The 19,508-nt window shown below is 40.9% G+C and overlaps 1 protein-coding gene across 1 annotated transcript in view; it reads right to left on the bottom strand.

Annotated features, from left to right (window-relative positions):
* Positions 1-19,508, bottom strand: part of LOC150074939 (ATP-binding cassette sub-family C member 5-like) — a gene marked incomplete at its 3' end in the record, with an annotated part of 377,014 nt that overhangs the window by 99,211 nt on the left and 258,295 nt on the right. Inside the window, 1 exon segment of the mRNA XM_090389388.1 lies at positions 18,842-19,045. Within this exon segment, the coding sequence (XP_090245514.1) occupies positions 18,842-19,045 (204 nt within the window).

Raw genomic sequence — 19,508 nt, 5'->3', positions numbered from 1 at the left:
GGCGGCAAAGCAACTAAGCAAACCCTTAGCCATAATTATGAGAGCATCCTTGGACTCAGGGGAGGTTTCCACGGACTGGAGATGTGCAAATGTATCCCCAATTCACAAAGGGGGATCGAAGGGTGACACGAGTAATTACAGACCAGTTAGTTTAACTTCTGTTCCGGGTAAAATAATGGAGTCGCTGGTTAAAGATGCATTGCAGGATCATCTAGACAAGCAATAATTCAGACACAGCATGGGTTTGTTAAGGGAAAGTCTTGTCTGACAAATTTGATAGGATATTATGATGTGGTTACAAAGGAACTGGATGCAAAAAATAATTTTGATATCATATATTTGGATTTCAGGAAAGCTTTTGACACTGTTGCGCATGGAAGACTATTGTACGAATTGGAGCAGAATGGTATTAAGGGTAAGTTGCTACAATGGATAAAAGGATGGTTAAGTGGGAGAAGGCAGAGGGTGGTAATCAATGGGTGCTGCTCTTCTTGGACTAATGTTATTAGTGGAGTCCCACAGGGTTCAGTGTTAGGTCCACTGTTGTTTTGTATATTTATCAATGATATTGATGAAGGTATATCAGGCTTAATGTCGAAGTTTGCAGATGATACAAAGGTTGGCAGGGTTGTTAATGACAGTAATGGCAGTGTGTTACTGCAACAGGATCTAGATAATTTGGGCAGATGGGCTAAGAAGTGGCAACTGAAGTTTAACCTTGACAAATGCAAAGTACTGCATATGGGTAGAAGTAACCCCAGAGAAACGTACCAACTGTGTGGTACTACACTTAAGGTGGTAGAAAATGAAAAAGACCTGGGAGTAATTGTGCAGTCAGATATGAAGTTCTCTGAGCAATGTAGACAGGCTGCCAGGGCAGGTCATGGGGTTTTGTCTATGATATATAGGAATTTTGCTAGCAGGGAAAAGGAGGTGATTATCCCTCTGTATAAGGCAATGTTCAGGCCATGCCTTGAGTACTGCGTACAGGTCTGGAGGCCTCATTTTAGGAAGGATATAGATTTACTTGAGCGTGTAGAGAGAAGGGCAACAAGATTGGTGAGGGGAATGAAGGGATCCTCTTACCAAGAGAGGCTTAAGTTCTGCAAATTGCAGTGGCTGGAGACTAGGCACCTGCGCGGTGATCTGATTGAGGTATATAAGGCCTTGAATGGGTTGAGCACGCTGAATTCTGATGGGATCCTTCCACTTGTTCAGATTACGAACCTAAGGGGGCATAAATTCAAATTAAGAAAGGACAGATGTAGAATAGATGTGCGGAAATTTGCCTTTAGCCAGCGGGTGGTTAATTGCTGGAACAAACTTCCATCTGTCGTTGTGGAAGTTGATAGGTTGAATAAATTTAAGGAGGAACTGGACAGGCATTTGGAGGGAATGGTGTGATTTTTTTTTTTTTTTGGCTGATGCTGCATAAGCTCATACATTTGCTTTCTTGCATCACATGCCACTTCTACTACTACTACTACTACTAAGCTGGAACAGGTTGGAATCACTGGGAAAATCCTTAGATAGATATCAGGATGGCTTCAGGGCAGGAGGCAGAGGGTTGTGATAAATGGCTATTCCTCAGATTGGGTTGATGTAAGAAGTGGGGTTCCCCAAGGATCAGTATTAGGACCACTGTTGTTTTTAATTTTCATAAATGACATTGATGAAGGGAATGAGGGCGTGATGTCTAAATTTGCAGATGATGTTAAAATTGGTAGAGTAGTTAATGATCACTGTCAAGCTGAGCTTCTTCAGAGAGACCTAGATAGACTTCAGGAATGGTCAGAAAAATGGCAGCTGTGCTTTAATCCAACAAAGTGTAAGGTATTACACCTGGGAAACAGTAATCCCAAAAAAACGTATTCACTTGGTGGAGTTCAACTAAACCCAGTACTGGAGGAAAGGGACTTGGGTGTTACGATACGGTCAGACATGAAATTCTCTGAGCATTGTAAACAGGTTGCAAGGAAGGCCCATGGTAACCTGTTTACAATCTATCGAACTTTTGCAAGTAGTTTTGCCTTCCTTGCAACCTGTTTACAATCTATCGAACTTTTGCAAGTAGAGATAGGGACGTGATAATCCCATTATATAAGGCTTATGTTAGACCACACTTGGAATACTGTGTTCAAGTATATTGACCGCACCTAAAGAAAGACATCGAGCTTCTTGAAAGGGTGCAAAGAAGGGTAACTCGCCTGGTGAGATCGGCAAAAGGGCGTCCTTATGAAGAAAGACTTTGAATATGTGGGTTGCAGAGTTTGGAAACTAGACACCTTAGAGGAGATTTGATTGAGGTGTTTAAGGCTCTGAGAGGCATCAGTAAAATGAATGAGGACAAAATTTTCAAGATTATAAATGATGCTAGAACTAGGGGACATAAATTCGAGTTACGGGAGGAAATGTTTAGATTGGACTGCAGGAAGTTTTATTTTAGCCAGTGAGTTATAAATTACTGGAATAAGTTGCCTTCATGGGTGGTAGAGGCCAACAGTTTGGGGAAATTCAAAGGTCATCTGGATAGTACTTTCTGTTATTTGGTTTTTTGGAGCATTAGCAACTAAGGCCATATTGCTCCGGGAGATGCGGTGGTCATTCCCTGACCTTTCCGCATCCTCCGTATTTGGTGGTGACGGGCTCGAACCCCGGTCTAATCAAGAAGAGTGTGCTACGCACTGCTGCTCCTTCCCACCTGGCTACGGAGGCGCCAGGATAGTACTTTCGGGTAAGGGAAGCGCATAGGATGATAGGTTTAATTTCCTTTTTATTTATTTTTTATTTTATTTTTTTATTTATTAATTATTATTATTTAGTTATTTATTTTATTTATTTATTTTATTTTTTTTTTTTTTTGTTTTTATCATTGTTTTGTTCGGATTTTTTTTTTTTTTTTTTTTTTTTTTGGCTGGTGCAGCATAAGCCATAGGCTTTCTTGCACCATGCGGCCGTTACTAATACTAATACTAGATCTCCCCCGGAGGATGCTGTCATCACAGATCACGCACAGGGGTTCTGGAACCGTAAATGGCTTGAGAGCTTATGCATTGGGGCAGCCAGTAATACCATTAATAGAGATAAGGGTGTACGTTTACACACTCTCTTTGAAATGGTTGTCTTGGGACACGATGAACAGTTTCGGGTAGCACGCTCCAGAGCCATTTCCGGTTCTGGTGCATAAATGGGAAATACCAATCATATTCCTGGGGAACCATGTGATGAATGCCGTGGACCTGCTATTTAAGAATGTGGCACACAGTAAAATGTATGCTGTTGAGAAAGGAGACTGCCGTCTCTGAAAGCTATAGTTGTTACGGTATATTTTAATTTTTAATATTCTTTAATATCTGTTTTCAGTCATATTTTAATTGTTTTTATTTATATATTTTAAATATTTTAAACTAGTTTTAATCATTTTATTGTAAATACAGTGTTTTTAGTTACAGTATTAAAATATTTTCAAGTACTGGTTGGTGTGAAGTTTAATTATTTAATATAGGTTAGCTACACGGTCCTCCATAAATATGAAACTTCTCAGTTGAAAGCTTAGCAGTGTCACTTTTCAAGCAAAATCAAAAGGAAATAAAATAAAAAAATTCAACTGCATGTCACCATTCCTGTAAAAAGTTCATATATTCAATTCAGTCTTTTTCATGACCCCTTAAACACAGCCCCCCCCCATCCCTTGTGCTTTTTATACTTAAAATAATACCACTACTTAATACAGTAAAAGCCCAGGTATCTGGCACATTTTAAAAATTATATATTACACCACCTAACAGTAGAAAAGACTGTGTGAATTAAATAATTAAACATTACAAAAAATGCATTAAATAGAAACAATAATGTTTAACAAGGCAATAATGTATACTAAAAATCAGCTTGAAAAACGATTTTAGTAAGTTGGAAATTGCAGTATTTACTGTTCACATTACAACAAAAGTGACCACAAGAGGCACTGAGGTCTGTCCTCTTTCACACAGCCACTACTAATACAGTATCAGTTGCTTACACAAGAAGTGCATTTATATTATTGTAAGTGTAATCTGTCCATTTGGTATAGCAACCATAAAAGATCAAAAAGTTGGTAAAAAATGTAAAGCAGAAAAAGGGAAAATTGTGGTGTACTTAATGAAGGAGTATGATCTTAGCTTTTCAACAGTTCATGATACTAAAGCTAAACTGGTAAAATGTGCAAAGAAGTATTTTAAAATTAAGCCAAAAGAAATAAAGTACAGTGGTGTACACTGGTGTGACTAAGAAATTCTTCATATTACTGTAGAATTTCACTGTATAGTATAGACACATACTATACGGTGAATTAAATTGTATTTACAACTTCGTCTCCTTTTGTCGCTGGCAGGCAAAACCTGGTTCTTATCCGCCTATCCTTCTTGCACAACACATTTTCCTTTTCCCTGACAATAAACACCTCCTGTGGGACCAGTGCAGAAGGAATCATACCCCAGACAAGAGCAGGAAAGCAAAGGGCACAAAGTACTGAGAGTGCTGTGGTTTGGGAAGGAACCAAAATGGGCAATTTTTCTACAAACCACAGCCTAACAAAATGTGAAACTTTTGCAATGTTTGCCAATCTTTCTGAAACAGGACATGATGCAGCCAAGGGGGGATGTCTTTGTATGTGTTTGGTGCAGAGAGTGTGAAGAAATTAGGCATCAACTGAACGTTCTGACAGGTATTTATGGAAGATTGAAGAGTACGGTAGATTAAAGAGTACGGTACAAAAACTTGAAGGAATTAAAATAAGGGGGCCTATCAAGCTCTCAGCTGCCCAAATCAACTGCAGAGTTCACACCTATGCATCAGGCAACAACAGCAGCAATCTCCAAGACAGAATGCACTGGTCCCACAGGAGGTGCTTATTGTCAGGGAAAAGGGGAAATGTGTTGTGCAAGAAGGATAGGTGGATAAGAACCAGGTTTTGTCTGCCAGCGACAAAAGGAGATGATGTTGTAGAGCAGAGATCATCTTTTAAGGGCTCAAACGTGATATTGTAGTGCACTTTGACACAGAGTAACAGATCTGAGGACTTACTTAACAAGTACAGGCCAATGTTGAGAAAAAGTTGCGAGTTAAGACTGAATTTGAAAGCATCTGCAATTCTGCCCAGACACGATAGGAGAGAGTACACGTTGATAGCCTTGTCAATCAATTCAGCACTCGATGTGCAAGGCTCATGGTGTAGAATTTTTCTCAGTGTGGTCTGTGCTTATTAACAAGAGAGAGACTGTTTTCACAGGGATGAGATACAATTAATAGAAGGGGGTGCAAGAATATTTGCTGATGATATCAAAGCAGAGATAGGTGGGTTGAAAAACTGCCTGACTGAAAGAGAGATACACAGGCTAATAGATTAACTAAAGCCACAGGCAGTGATTCTCACAATGCTTCTATTAGAACATGCAGCAGCCTGGAAAGCAAGGTGTTGGGGATTTTAAGCTTTACTGTGGGTTGTTATGAACAAACAAATACAGAGGCTATGTTATGGTAACCAAGAGTAAGATCAAGTTCATGTATATTTCCATGTACACTAATGCTAGGAGCACTATAAATAAATTTGATGAATTTGAAATACTGATTAACACATCAAATGCATACACTGCAGGGATAGTGGAGACATGGTGTCACTCAGACATAAGTGATGCAGAAATTGAATATGAATTGAATGTGAAATTGAAAACTCTATGAATAGTTAAACTAATAGACTCTTCTCAAACACTTCCTCTTCCTCATTCATTTCACAAATATACATGGTCTCATTCCAATCTGAATGTCCATTTACACTTACAGTCTGCCAAACCCCATGTACATTTTCTAAGAGACTCCCAATTATCAATTGATCAACCACTGCTCATCTCAGTTGCCCTAATTATTTGCTGTGCAATTCCTTTTGCTTCAAAGGTGGTACTTGTGCATATGCCTGCTCTGATATTCCCTGTCAGACACAGTAATTTCAAAGAGACTTCCTCTTTTTGAAACTTGACTTTCTCTAGTCCAACTCTCTTAACAGTGAGGTAATTTTTCTTGGTGATTTTAATATTTGCAACTCTAGCTGGCTTCTGTTTTCTTGTTATTTTCACAGACCTAGCTGGTCACGATGCTGATGCTTTTACAATTACCAATAACCTCACATAGATTGTTCATTTACTGGAATATCAGATAATCTTAGCCACACAGCCAGCACTCAATCTTTTTCTCACAAACAACCTTTCTGAAATACACAGTCAAGGTGAGTAGTCCTCTAGACACCTCAGATCACAACCCAGTGATGGTCTCTTCTCCAATGGAGCCTTTCACTTGTGGCAATTCTCAACTCTCATGTTGTTTGACATTATAGCAAAATGGGATGATCTGTAAGATTTATTATTTTCTTTTCCTTGGTTAGATTACTGCAAATTTCTGATGTCAGATCAGGTCAGTGAAATTATTCTTGTAGGCATGAAATAACTTATTCCACATGCCACCTTACAATCTTCTCATTTATCTAAAACTTGGTTTTCCAATAAATGCACTAAGGCTGTTCAAGTTAAGAATGGTGCATGTCGCAATTGGCTTGCATCCAAATTTCCTGGTTCATTTTCTGCCTACACAAAGCTCGCTGCAACTGTCAAGCAATTATTAATTAGTCCAAACTAGATTTTGAACAGGCTAAGAGTAGAGAACTTGCTTCTTTACTCCAAATGCTATTCAAGTATTTTAGTCTGTTGTGAAAGCTATTGGCTGCAACTTTTACCATCTCTATTCCCACCTCTGTCAAAACCAGATGGTTCTATTGCAACTTCAGCCAAAGATAAAGCTGGCCTGATAGCTTCCTACTTTTCTTCTAACTCATGTATTGATGATCTTGATAAACTACCGCCTACAATTCCCAGTACACTCCATTCAATACCTCCTGTGTCTTCCATCAAAAGGATGTCAGAAAGATTTTGAATGATCTTTATGTTATAAAGGTCCCGAAGCTCCAGGACCCGATAGTATTTCTCCTCTTGTTCTCAAAACCTGTGCTTCTGAACTTACTCCTGTTCTTTGTGGTCTTTTTACACTTTCTTATTCCACCAATGTTTTCTCTTCTGCTTGGAAATTTTCTCATATCCAACCAGTTCCTTATGGATTGCTGACTGCTTTTTTTTTTTTTTTTTTTTGCAACTGGGCATCCAGTTTCCTCTCTGACTGCTCACACTGCAGGTAATGGTAGACTGCTGTCATCTAACTTCTGCACTAATGCTACTGTTCCCCAAGGTTCAGTTCTTTCTCCCATTCTTTTCCCCTCTTGTATGTTAATGACCTTCTTCCACTAACTGGAAATGTCCCCAATCAAGTTCACAGTTTTCCTGCTGATAGCACATTGCATTCCACCCTCCAGTTTGGTTTGGTTTGGTTTGGTTATTTGGTTTTAGAAGCATTAGCAACTATGGCCATATTGCTCCGGGGATATGCCGTGGTCACTCCCTGATCTTTCTGCATCCTCCGCATTTGGTGGTCACGGGCTCGAACCCAGGTCTAACCTTCAGTTTGAGAAATCTTGCTCTGTGCAAAAGCTTCAAATCCTCAAATCCATTACCAATTCCTTAAATGCTGATTTCCAGGCAATACCCTAGTGGGACAAAAATTAACTTAATTGATTTCAATCGTTCTAAAACCCAGTCCTCTCTTATATCTAGCTTATCTTCAATTACACTCAGATTTATAGACAAAATCACATCACATAAGTTTATTAGGGATATCATGTCTTCTGATCTCTCTTGGCATGAGCACATCACAAATATTGCTTCAAATATTGCACTTCGTCTAAAAAACTGGGTTTTCTCTTTTGCACTTGGCATTACTTTTATTCCAAACATGTGCTCACTTGTACAAATCACAAATCCTCTCTACCATAGAATACTGTTCCCACCTCTGGGGTAAAATGACCCCACAACCTCTCTCAGGCTTCTAGATTCTTCAGGATTCAAAAGAATGCAGTTAGGTTAATTAATGACCCATTTCCAACAAAGTCTATCCACTCTGTTTGTTTGTCTGTCTCTCTCTCTCTCTCTCTTTCTCTCTCACATAGACATTCTGTTTCTGCTTTTCTACAGATACTTCCACGGGCACTGACTGGTTGTTCTTCTGAATTGGCTTCTATAATTCGTGCTCTCTCTATCTCTCTCTCTCTCTGTTCCAAAACAGTCCAAACACCTGCAACAACCAGTCAGCATCCTTTTACTGTCTAACCCACAGAACCAATTTTTGTTCTTCCTCATTTATTCCTTTAACTTCTGTTTTCTGGAACAACTTCCCTTCATACATATTTCCCAAAAATTACAATCTACAAAAATTCAAGTCTAATGTCAACAGGTACCTTCTTTCATTTTCTCAGCCTTTTTGTATAAGGCAATAGTCAGGCCACATCTTGAGTACTGTGTACAGGTCTGGAGGTCTCATTTTAGGAAGGATGTAGAGTTGCTAGAACGAGTATAAAGAAGAGCAACAAGATTAGTGAGAGGAACAATGGGGTGCTCTTACCAAGAAAGGCTTAAATTTTGCAAGTTGCAGCATCTGGAGACTAGGCACCTGCGAGGTGATCTGAATGAGGTGTACAAGGTCTTGAATGGTTAGAGCAGGCTCAATGCTGATGGGATTCTTCCGCTTGCTCAGATTACGAACCTGAGGGGGCATACATTCAAACCGAGGAAAGAAAGTTGTAGAATAGATGTGCAGAAGTCTGCCTTTAGTCAGCAGTGTAGTTGATTGCTGGAACACACTTCCAGCTGTTACCGTGGAAGTTGATAGCTTAAATAAATTTAAGGCTGAACTAGATAAACATTTGGAGTGACTTGATGGTGAAATGGGAAGGACTTTTTTTTTTTTTTTTTGGCTGATGCTGTATAAGCTTGCTTTCTTGCATCATATGCCTCAACTAATGCTAATGTTAACCTTCACCCATGCACGGTACTAAGCTATAGGTTCTAATACCTCTCATGCTTGGAGTTTTCATAAAAAAAACATCATTAATTATTATTTTATTGGAAAAGAACAGGAACTCCCTGTCTTACATAAGGGTTGCATTCTGTGGAAAGCTACGTAAGTTGGAATTTCCCCCATGCTTGTGCAGCACTCACAACTGTGCTCGCTGAATTGCTTGAATCAAAAAAGAAATGTTTGACAAACATGTAAATAAAATTATTTATACAATTTTTTATCTCATATGCAGGAAAAATTACAAAAGCGTGCAATTTAAAAAATTTAAAAATTATAAAATTACAAAGAAAGAGAGGAGACAGCATCGTTGCCAGAATCGACATCTTCAGCTGATAAGCATGCTGCTGCGGAGGTTGAAAACTGTGGAGATTTATAAGGGGTCAGCTGCTCAACCTTATGAAAGAACATATTAATGGATGACTGGATGGTGGCTTTTTTCTTTTCATCACAGATTTCTTTGTAGCAAGCAAGCATATCATTCACCTCTCTGTTAACTTTTAAGAATTGTTTGCTGTCAGGATCCATCTTCTCAAACCTTGCCACTGCCAATGCAATTTCATGAAATGCCATTGCCATCTCTCTGGCAATGAAGTGTCTCGGCTCCTCATTTGGTTCATCTTGAACTTCATCAGCATTTTCTTCTTTCACTATTGCTGCCTGCAAGTCAATAAGTTCTTCGTTAGATAATTCCTTCTCTTCTTCCTCTGTTAACTCCTCCACGTCTTTGGCATCAACCTCCAACTGAAGTAGCTCTGCAACCTTTACGATCTTATCTGTAACCTCTTCATATAATTTGTCTTTTTCAAATCCTTTGAAGCATTTTATGTGCCGTGGCCATATTTTCTTCCATGCATCATTTATACAACTTTTAGCAATTTCCACCCAGGCATTATTAATGTTTAAGACAGCATGGTAAATATTGTAAGATTTCTAAAAGTTTCTTAACGTAAAATTTTTCTCATCGTCTACTGCAGACAATGCCTGAGCAAATGTTGTGCGTAAATAGTATGCCTTTAAATTCGAAATAACACCATGATCCATAGGTTGGATGAGTGAAGTCGCGTTTCGCAGTAGAAATATGACTCTCACGTTCTAATTGAAATCATCTAAATGCGTAGGATGTCCAGGAGCATTATCTAATAGAAGCAAAATCTTGAAAGGAACGTTGTTGTCTTTACAATATTTTTCAACCTTGGGAATGAAGCAGTATTTAAACCAATCCTCAAAGAGAGATATTGTTATCCATGCTTTCTGGTTCAATTGAAATGCATGGGTAGGGTGGCTTTATTGATGCCCTTAAATGCACATGGATTTTTAGAATGGTACATAAGCAGTGGTTTTATTCTGTAATCTCTCACTGCATTAACCCCAAGCATTAATCCCATGGCCCTATCTTTTGATGCCTTGAAACCTGGCATTGTCTTTTCCTCTTTGGTAATGTATGTTCGATCTGGCATTTTTTCCCAATACAGAGCAGTCTTGTCAACGTTAAAAATTTGCTGTGTTGAATAGCCGCCTTCATCAATAATTTTTTCCAACACATCACAAAATTTCTCTGCAGCTGCAGAATTGGCACTGGCGACTTCACCACATACTTTAACGTTGTGAAAACCAGCGCGATGCTTGAACCTATTAAACCACCTGTTGCTTGCCACGAACTTTGATTGGAGTTCACCATACTTGTCCTTAATATTTTTATAAATACTTGTTGCTTTTTCTTGAATGGTCATTAGACTCAGGGACACTTGCTTCTGAATCTCATTTTCCATCCATAATATTAACAGCTGTTCCATCTTCGATATAGCATCTGAACACTGTTTTGTGATCACTGTTCATCTTAAGTGTGCTGATCCTTTGACATGTTGTTTTATACACGCACTGTCTTTAAAATAGTATTCACTGTTGAAGCAGTGAGACCTAATTCCCTTGCAATAGATGACAAACATCGTCCTGCTTCGTACTTCTTAAGTAATCATCTTCATCTCTAAATCAATTTTGTTTTGTTTCCTGGCAGTACCACCACTTGCACTTTCCGTTGGTCCCTTTCCCTTCATCATTGAAGAAAATATATGAGAATGCTACCTCCTTTATTAGACTATACCAAGACAGTAGCAAATTTAAAAGTGAGAAAGAAGTTTGGAAAGAGACAATATCTCTGACGTCATTCACTGCTGCCCTTGAGGAAGCTTTCAAAAGATTAGACTGGTCGCAGAAAGGAGTCAATGTGAATGGACAGTACCTAAATCATTTATGATTTGCAGATGACATTGTGGTAAAGTGTAAAGTGTATTGATGTCTAACGGCACCAGGGGTTTCTCCCATCTCCGCGTTGCCTTCATTGTAGGTGTACCAGTTCACTGGGAAGGCCAGAGATTTAAAAGTGTGTGGATTTTGTATATGTGTGGTGTTGTGTATCGTTGTTCATCTGGCCGTTTAGCCGCTGGACCCCTACTGAGGCCCAACGTTGTCCACACTTGGCCTCGTGGAGGCAGACCAGGTACACAGAATGAAATTTTACTCTGGCAGGCCCTGCCACCTAGTTTCCTGAGATTTCAGTGGCTAGGGCCAAAAAAAAAAAAAAAAACTCGGTAGGGGTGAGCGCTGGAATTAGAAAAGCCAATTGAGGTGTATGCAATTTAATTTGGACGAAGTTAAGTTTTTGCAGTTTGTGTGGGGTTATACGCTGGCGTATTAGGCAGAGTAGGGGGGAGACTGAAGGCTGGGGGGAAAAGACAGAAGTATGGGGACGATAGAGAAGACGACCCCAGGATTTTCAGTGAGGCAGGCCCAAGCCCCACCAGGAGAAGAATCAGGGTTGGCAGAGGTGGGAGGAGACAAGACTGTCTCCTCCTCCCCACCAGGGGAAAGGGAGTAAAGGTACCAGGCAAGGGAGCCCGGTACTGATCGCCATCAGGCATTGACAGTTGTGAGCACGTGCGGGTCCAAGCGATCTGAACCGGATCTTCTTTGGTGTTCTTTTTCAATGTGGGAGTCAGATCCCAGTCGCAGGGTCATAGATGAATCAAGTCCTGTGTCAGGTTGTCTCTGGTTCAGACGTAGGTTTTTCTGGTTGTCAGTTCCCTCGTGAACAAGGCAAAATGATGGTCATGTTCGTGGGTTATTTGGTACAGTTTTCTTGTGTATTCCGGTTTTCTCTACTCCTGGTTTTGGGATTCATCATCAGCTTCTGGGTGCTGTGCATGGTGGTTTGCTATAAGTGCTCGCCTTCTAGCAAAGAGTTTCTGTGCAAAAATGGTAAGGGCTTTGTATTCTTGTTCCGAGTCGAGAAGATGCTGTTCCATGTTCTGCGGGAAGTAGGTGATAGCAGTGGTGAGCCTGCATCGCAGGTCCTCATACTGGTCGCAGTCATACATGAGATGTTGCCATGTCTCCTCGTGGCCACAGAGGCAACGGGGATCCTCAGTGATTCGGAAGCTAGATAGTTTTGCATTAAATGGCCCATGCCCTGTGAGCAGAAAGGTGACGTGGAGCCCTGGTTGAAACCAACTCGGGGGTTTTGGAAAGACTCTGTTAACGCTAGGGAGGAACTTCTTGGTGATTTCACCTTTAGTGGATTCTGTCCACCGATCCTGCCATTCCTGTCGGAGGTGGTCGAGAAGTCTGGTTTTTTCAAGTTTCCTGTTGTTGGCGAGATCCAACGTGAAGTTCAGGATAGTGCATGGTATTTCTTTTGCCATATTATATGTCAGTGCGCATCTGATGATTTCGAAGTCCAGCGGGAGGACTCCGGCCAGAATCTGGAGTGCGTGCGTGCTGACTGTGGAGACAGCTCGTGTGATTGTCAGAATTATTGACCGCTGGATGCTGTCCAAGGTTCTTCTATTTACCACTGTGGTTACCTTTTTGTACCAAACTGGTGAGGCATATGTGATGACCGGGATGAAGGTAGATTTGTAGTAGAGGGACAGGGTCCGCTTGTTTAGCCCCCAGTCCCTCCTGGTCACTCTTGCAACCAATGCAGAATATTTCCGTATCTTTTGTTTAATGTACTTTAGATGGGGCTGAAAAGACAGATTTTTGTCAATGATGATTCCGAGATATTTGATTTCTGTAGCAAGTTTAATTGTGGTGCCTTGGATTTTCACTTGCGGTGGTCTGGCAAGGTCAAGTCTGCCCTTCAGGAGTACCGAGCAGGTCTTACTTGGAGAAATCCGCAGGCAATGGATTGTAGCCCAGTTTTGCAAAATTCCTATCGCGTGGTTGGCTTTTTCTTCGATCTGCGCTCGTGAGTTAGCAGCAACAGTTATTATCAAATCATCGGCGAAAGCCTGGGCGCCGACTTCGCCAATATCAAGGGCCAGGAATTCATCTAAAATCATATTCCATAACAGGGGTCCTAGGATGGAGCCCTGCGGGCACCCCCTGTGGATTTGTCTAGTTAGCTTCCTATACGGTGCATGTACTTCGATCATTCTCTGTGTTAGGTAACTCCTGATTGTGTTATACAGGTTTAGGGGCACTCCAGCCCGCCTAAGTCTCGCGAGGACGCTTGGCCACCAGATGGCGTCAAACGCCCCCGCGAAGTCAATACTGATAACTAGAAAATATTTGGTAGTACAGGCTTCTACTTTATCCAGCAGTGTCTTGAGAGCTTCGATTGTGGATAGGCCAGGTTTGAATCCAAATTGCATTGTGTTTGTTAGGTTTGCCCCTTTGTAATAGTGGAGTAGCCTCTTGTGCAGCATTCTCTCGAATAGTTTGCTTACAACTGGGAGTAGGGCGATCGGACGGTAAGACTCTGGTTTTTCTGGCTGCTTTGATGGATTTTTCAATTTAAGTTTGATGTTGGCAATTTTCCAGTCATTAGGAAAGGTTCCTTCTTTGAGGCAGGTGTTATATAGCGTGAGTAACAGATCCGGGGTGTATTCCACCGTTTTCTTCACAATTTCTGGTTCAATTAGGTCTGAGCCAGGGCATTTTTTACTTCTGATTTGCATGGCGGCCGCATGCAGCTCATCCACAGTGAAGGGTGTTTCTTGTTGGTCAGTGAAGTATGAGTTATTTTCTTGACAGATCCGCAGTTGTTCTCGGAGGGTAGGAGTTACCTGTTCCAGAAAGATGGTGTTTAGGATATTGGTCACCGAGTCATCCCACGTAGTGGTCAGGGTACCCAGCGGGGTCATTGTTGCTTCTGCGACTTCTCCTCTGGAGTGTCTGGTAGTGGCTACTTTATAAACCACTCCCCAGGGGTTAGCGTTCCCTGCTGTGGAAACAAGATTTTCCCAGGTTTTGCGCTTGGTGTCCTTTATTAATTTTGTGTATCGATTCCTTGCATCTTTATACCTATCCCTCATGGCCGCGACCTCAGCGATCGGCCAAGATCGCCGGGCCCGTTGGAAGTCCTTTCATCGTCTCATTACTTCATTTCTCAGGTTTTCAATGTTGGGGGTCCACCAGGGCATGGCGCCTGGCTTTGGGATTTTCCTTTTCATTGCCTGTTCGCTAGCTTTTATGATGATTTCAGTTACTTTTCTTTGCAGGTCATTTGCCTCTCTGGGTCGGCTCGCAGTCTGGTAGTGCTCCCTAACCTCAGCAGTGAGTTTTTCCTTGAAAGTTTCCCAATTTGCCTTATTAACTGCAAAGCGGTTTAGTGATGTTTTTGTCATCGGGGTTCTACTGAGTTGGTTCTGTATCTGGTATGTAATCACTCTGTGGTCGGAAGTGGTCCAGGAGTCTTGGACCGTCCAGTGTTTAATATATCGGGCGACGTTCGCAGTTGCGAGTGATACATCTATTGTGGCCTCCCACAGAGTGTTACAGAAAGTTGGCAGTTGGTGTGGCAAGTTGAGGATCTCAAATGTAGTGTTTGCCAGGTGATCTTCCAGGATCTGGCCATTTCTTGTGGCTCTCCTGTCTGGCGTCATGCTGTGCCAGGCCGGGGAGCGGCAGTTTACATCTGCCCCTATGATGATCCTCTGATTAGGCAATGTGTCCAAGAGGGTCTGAAGATATCTAGTTGCGAGGGTTATTTCCTCCCCTGGCCTGCAGTACAGGGACACCACAAAGAAAGCGCCCAATGGGGAGATAATATGGGCACAAGCAGCCCAGGCCGTGCATAGTTGAGATATTCGCGTTACTGTAATGCCTGGGTTTCGGATGATGATGGCTGCCCAGGGGGTATCTTCGTCAGTTTGGACGATCTTGTAATTGGCTGGATAACCTCGTACTTTTTTAACATGCGTGTACGGTTCCTGAAGGATCAGTATGTCTGTGTTTTCCTCGTCGGCTTTCTTTCGAAGTTGCTCGACCACTGCTCGAGCTCGTTGTGCATTGACTTGCATGATTTTTAGCAGAGCTGTATTGTAGTGCTTAGGCCTAGTCCCCATAATTTATTCTTTGTTGGTAAAGACTCTTTGTTTTGAGATAGGTAGGGCATTTGGAGTCTCTGATTGAGTGGTTATGCTCCAGTCTGAGTGCTTTACAGTTTACGCAGGTCGGTGGTTTAGCCCTGTTCGGACAGTTGTTATAGTCATGCCCTTTTTCTGAGCAGTGGCCACAGGTGGCAGCAACCTGGGTGCATGTATGGGAGGTGTGGCCATACCGACAGCATCTATAGCATTTGGGCACGGCCACGCGCTCCTGGAAGCGATGACTTCCCCATTCTATGTAGATCCTGGATTGATATTTCAGTGTTTGCCAGGCAGCCGGCGCAATCTCTACAACCCAGTTTTTGCTAGTCCCGGTCTTTGATTTCGTTGAGTACTTCAGCTGTACCACAGCCTGAGGTTCCTGATCTGGCAGTGCTCCTGACAGGTTCCTGGTGTATATTTCCTGTATTAGGATTTGTGGGGTGACTTCTTTGTCTACATTAAAGATAATAATTGACGGTCCTTTCCGCTTTGGTGGCTCTGCAGTCAGACCCATGGTAGTTATCTTGGTGTTGGTCAGGATATTCTCCATGTCTTTCTCTGTCTCCGTTTCTATGACAATACCTACATTTCTTGTCTTTCTTATTGCCTTAATCTTGGTAGTTTTGAAGTCATCTTTGAGGTTCGACATAACTTTGTTTTTCAGCTCTTCACTGGTCAGGGTTTTGCTGGTCTCTGTAGGTCTTATCACTACCACATTTGGGGTTTTTATCAGTGGGGGTTTCCTTGGTTGGGCACTCATGATTGTAGTGTTTGCAGTGTTTCAGTTCCTCAGCGCTTGTGCGTATGTGGGAGCACGCTGTAGCATTTGGTTTGTCCCACATTCTAGGTATGCCTCCAGTTCTGTTGAAGCTTTTTCCCTTGCCTTGTCAGTCTGGAGGAGCATGGTCTCCAGTTTTGTCCAGAGGGACACTATCTGCCCCCTGACCCCAGTTGTGACCCTGTTCGATTGGTCTTTGAAGATATCTTCCAGGGTAGTTCTAAGTGTCAGGGTTCTTTCCAGGACAGTGCCCTCAGGGAGAGTAGGATCCAGAGGGTTGTCCTGTTGCTTTGGGTCCTCGCTTTGGTGGGGTTGCATGCTGTTTCCATCCTGCGAATCCCTGTGCTCAGTTTGGCTCCTAGTTTCTATATTGAACTTCGGCACCGTTTTTTTGTTCTTTTTCTGAATAATTGGTGTGTCTTCTACGTTATTCGTATCATTATCCTGCTCGGGCTGCCTTCGCTCATTCGGCTCGACCGTGTTTTCGGTTTGTTTTCCACTCATTGTCAATATAGATGGTAGTTTGGTTGACGCCGATCACAAAAATTATAGTTATTTCGGTGCGGGAGCACGGAAGAAAGGTTGTAGCTCGCCCATGCAATGACTAGTGGTAGGGAGGGAGGGAGGGAGGGGAGGGGAGGGGGAGGGAGGGGTAGAACTTGAAGGCACCTTTACTTATTTACTTCACTACGTTGTTTACAAGGTCATAAGAGTGAGGGAGCACAATCCTACGCTATAGTAGCACACAGGGGGGCACTAATCCCCAGTCTATAAGTGTGATTCAGGCGTGGTGACAGTATGTTGTCACGTGGTCACTCTCTCCAATTCTAAGACAATGGCGCTTTTAACGGCAGACCCATTGTCGTTAGCGTTGGATAAATAACGCAAACAGAATCTCACTTCTTCCCAAAGAAAGTTAAAACAAAACTCACCGAAGTGTTCCAGTTCCTTAATGGCTTTGATTCAACACAAATCCAGAGTTTGGCGCTAACTTTAAACTAGTAAACCAGGTCACAATTTACGGAGCTGTCACACACACACGTGCACACTTCGAAGCGGCCATGAATGGTCTCCAGGAATATGTGTCTGACATTGTGGTCATAAGCCACGATCCCAAAGAATTAGAGGAAAATCTTAATCAGTTATGCACAGTTAGTAAGGATTTTGGACTAAAGATGAATATGGCTAAAACAAAAGTAATGATGAACAAGTATGCCACAGAAAGGAACATAATGATTGAAGGAGCAGTAATTGAAAAGGTAGAGTCATATACTTATCTGGGACAAGTTATTAGCTGTAATAATGATAAATGGCTGGAAGTCAAGAGAAGAATAAATTTTGGATGGATAGCATTCAGGAAATATAGTCACATACTGAAGAGCAATATCCCAGTTTGTCTGAAACGTAAAATAATGAACCAATGTATACTCCCCACCATGACTTATGGAAGTGAAACTTGGGCACTCACCAAAAGAATGGAAGAGAAGCTGAGAACTACACAGCGAAGAATGGAATGAGTTATATTGGGAACCAGACTGTTAGATAAGAAGAGAAACACATGGATTAGGCAGCAAACTCAAGTAAAGGACATTCTTATCAAAACTAAAGAACTAAAATGGTCTTGGGCAGGACACATAGCTCAAAGATATGATGACAGATGGACTAAAAAAATAACAGAATGGTACCCAAGAGGAGCTAGAAGAAAACCTGGAAGACAATGACGGAGATGGACAGATAAAATTCATGATTTTGTGGGTAGTAAATGGATGGCCATTGCACAAAACAGAAGGAACTGGAAAGTTGCTGGAGAGACTTTCATCCTGCAGTGGATTGAAAACGACTGATGATGATGAACAGAAAAGCTCAATAAACTGGAGAGTGCAAATTGTTTTTATTGTTTTATGGTCATGACCTCCAGAAATGTGTTTTTGAAAAATATCACAAAGGTGTTCAAAATTTATTCCTATAATGGGAACATATGATAACATATGATGTATACAATGAAAGGGTAGTGCAATTTCCATTATAAATATGACCTTTTAGAGAGAGAGATAAACAGCTTAGTAATATAGCAAAATTTTCAACTTCCAAGGACTTGGAATGAATTGCACACAAAAAACAAACAAACAAAACAATGTGGGGTTCACATTACAATATTTTCATGATACCTCCATTTATTCCTATGGGATGCAAAATATGTTTCCATGATTTTTTTAAGTTTGCACCGGCCAGCAAAAACTTACGTAAAGTCAAATATTACGTAAGTCAGGAAGTTCCTGTATAACCATAAAAAAATTCTTTATGGCACAATGTTTGTTTATAAAGTGTACCATGTTTCTGTGTTAATTTTCTTAAAACTTTGTTTTGATTTTACTCACTTTTTTGCTAAGCATTTGAATTGAGGGGTTTTTTTTTTTTTGATAATAAGGTTGTTTTTACTAAAAAATATTACTTGTTCTTATTACCCATCATAGTGTCAGAATAAATAACAAATTTAAAAGTGCACCATTTTCAACTATTTCTTGTGTTTTATCCCCAAAAGAGCTAAATAGCATATAAAATTGACCTGATCACTCTTAATTTTTTTTTTGTCACACCCACAAGAGGGTTAGATAAAATTAAACTTTCAGAACAAGATAGTTTCAGATATCATCTAAACATTAAATAAGGAAAATGAATAATATCAGAACTGGGCAATATTTACATTCATTGCATGGGTAACTAGAAGCACTGTTTTATCTGCCAGTGCAGTCTTAATGTAGTTCTGGAAGATATGGCATGCCACTTTCGTATCTACTGCTGAGAGAGGATCATCTAAAAGATATATATCTCGATTACTGTAGAGAGCTCTTGCAAGACTAATTCTCTGCCGCTGTCCACCACTAAGGGTCACACCCCGCTCACCTATCTAAAAAAGTTAAAGCAGCTACAGTATTCATCATTAATGAAATAACAGAATATTTGAAAAACATAAATAAGATTGAAAATTTAGTTATCTGTTCTCTTCTATTTAAACCTTGAAACCTTTTTTCAGAAAAGTCTCAAGGACATTTCAAGACATTTTTGTATAAGGGCTCAAGTTTTATATTAACTAAAAATGTTCCAGCTTAGCAGCAAGAGTTTACGAACCTTCCTAGCAAGCTTCAACTTACTGTGTAAATCACAGTAATATGGCATTACCATAATTTACAGTCAATATATGTGCTAACTTTACAGTTTGATATTTTTAAACTCTGCAGTTATGGTACTCAGTCATAATTAAAAAAGAATGGGCAATTCCTCCAGCAAGGGGATTAATATAAGCCATTACTAATTAGAAAATATGCATTTGCAAATGGATGTATACAGTTATAAACAATTACTATATACAG

Source organism: Mastigoproctus giganteus, unplaced genomic scaffold, assembly GCF_048544385.1.
Source record: "Mastigoproctus giganteus isolate SK-2022 unplaced genomic scaffold, ASM4854438v1 scaffold_15, whole genome shotgun sequence".
Classification (NCBI taxonomy): Eukaryota; Metazoa; Arthropoda; class Arachnida; order Uropygi; family Thelyphonidae; genus Mastigoproctus; species Mastigoproctus giganteus.
This window is presented reverse-complemented; position numbering and strand designations above follow the sequence as displayed.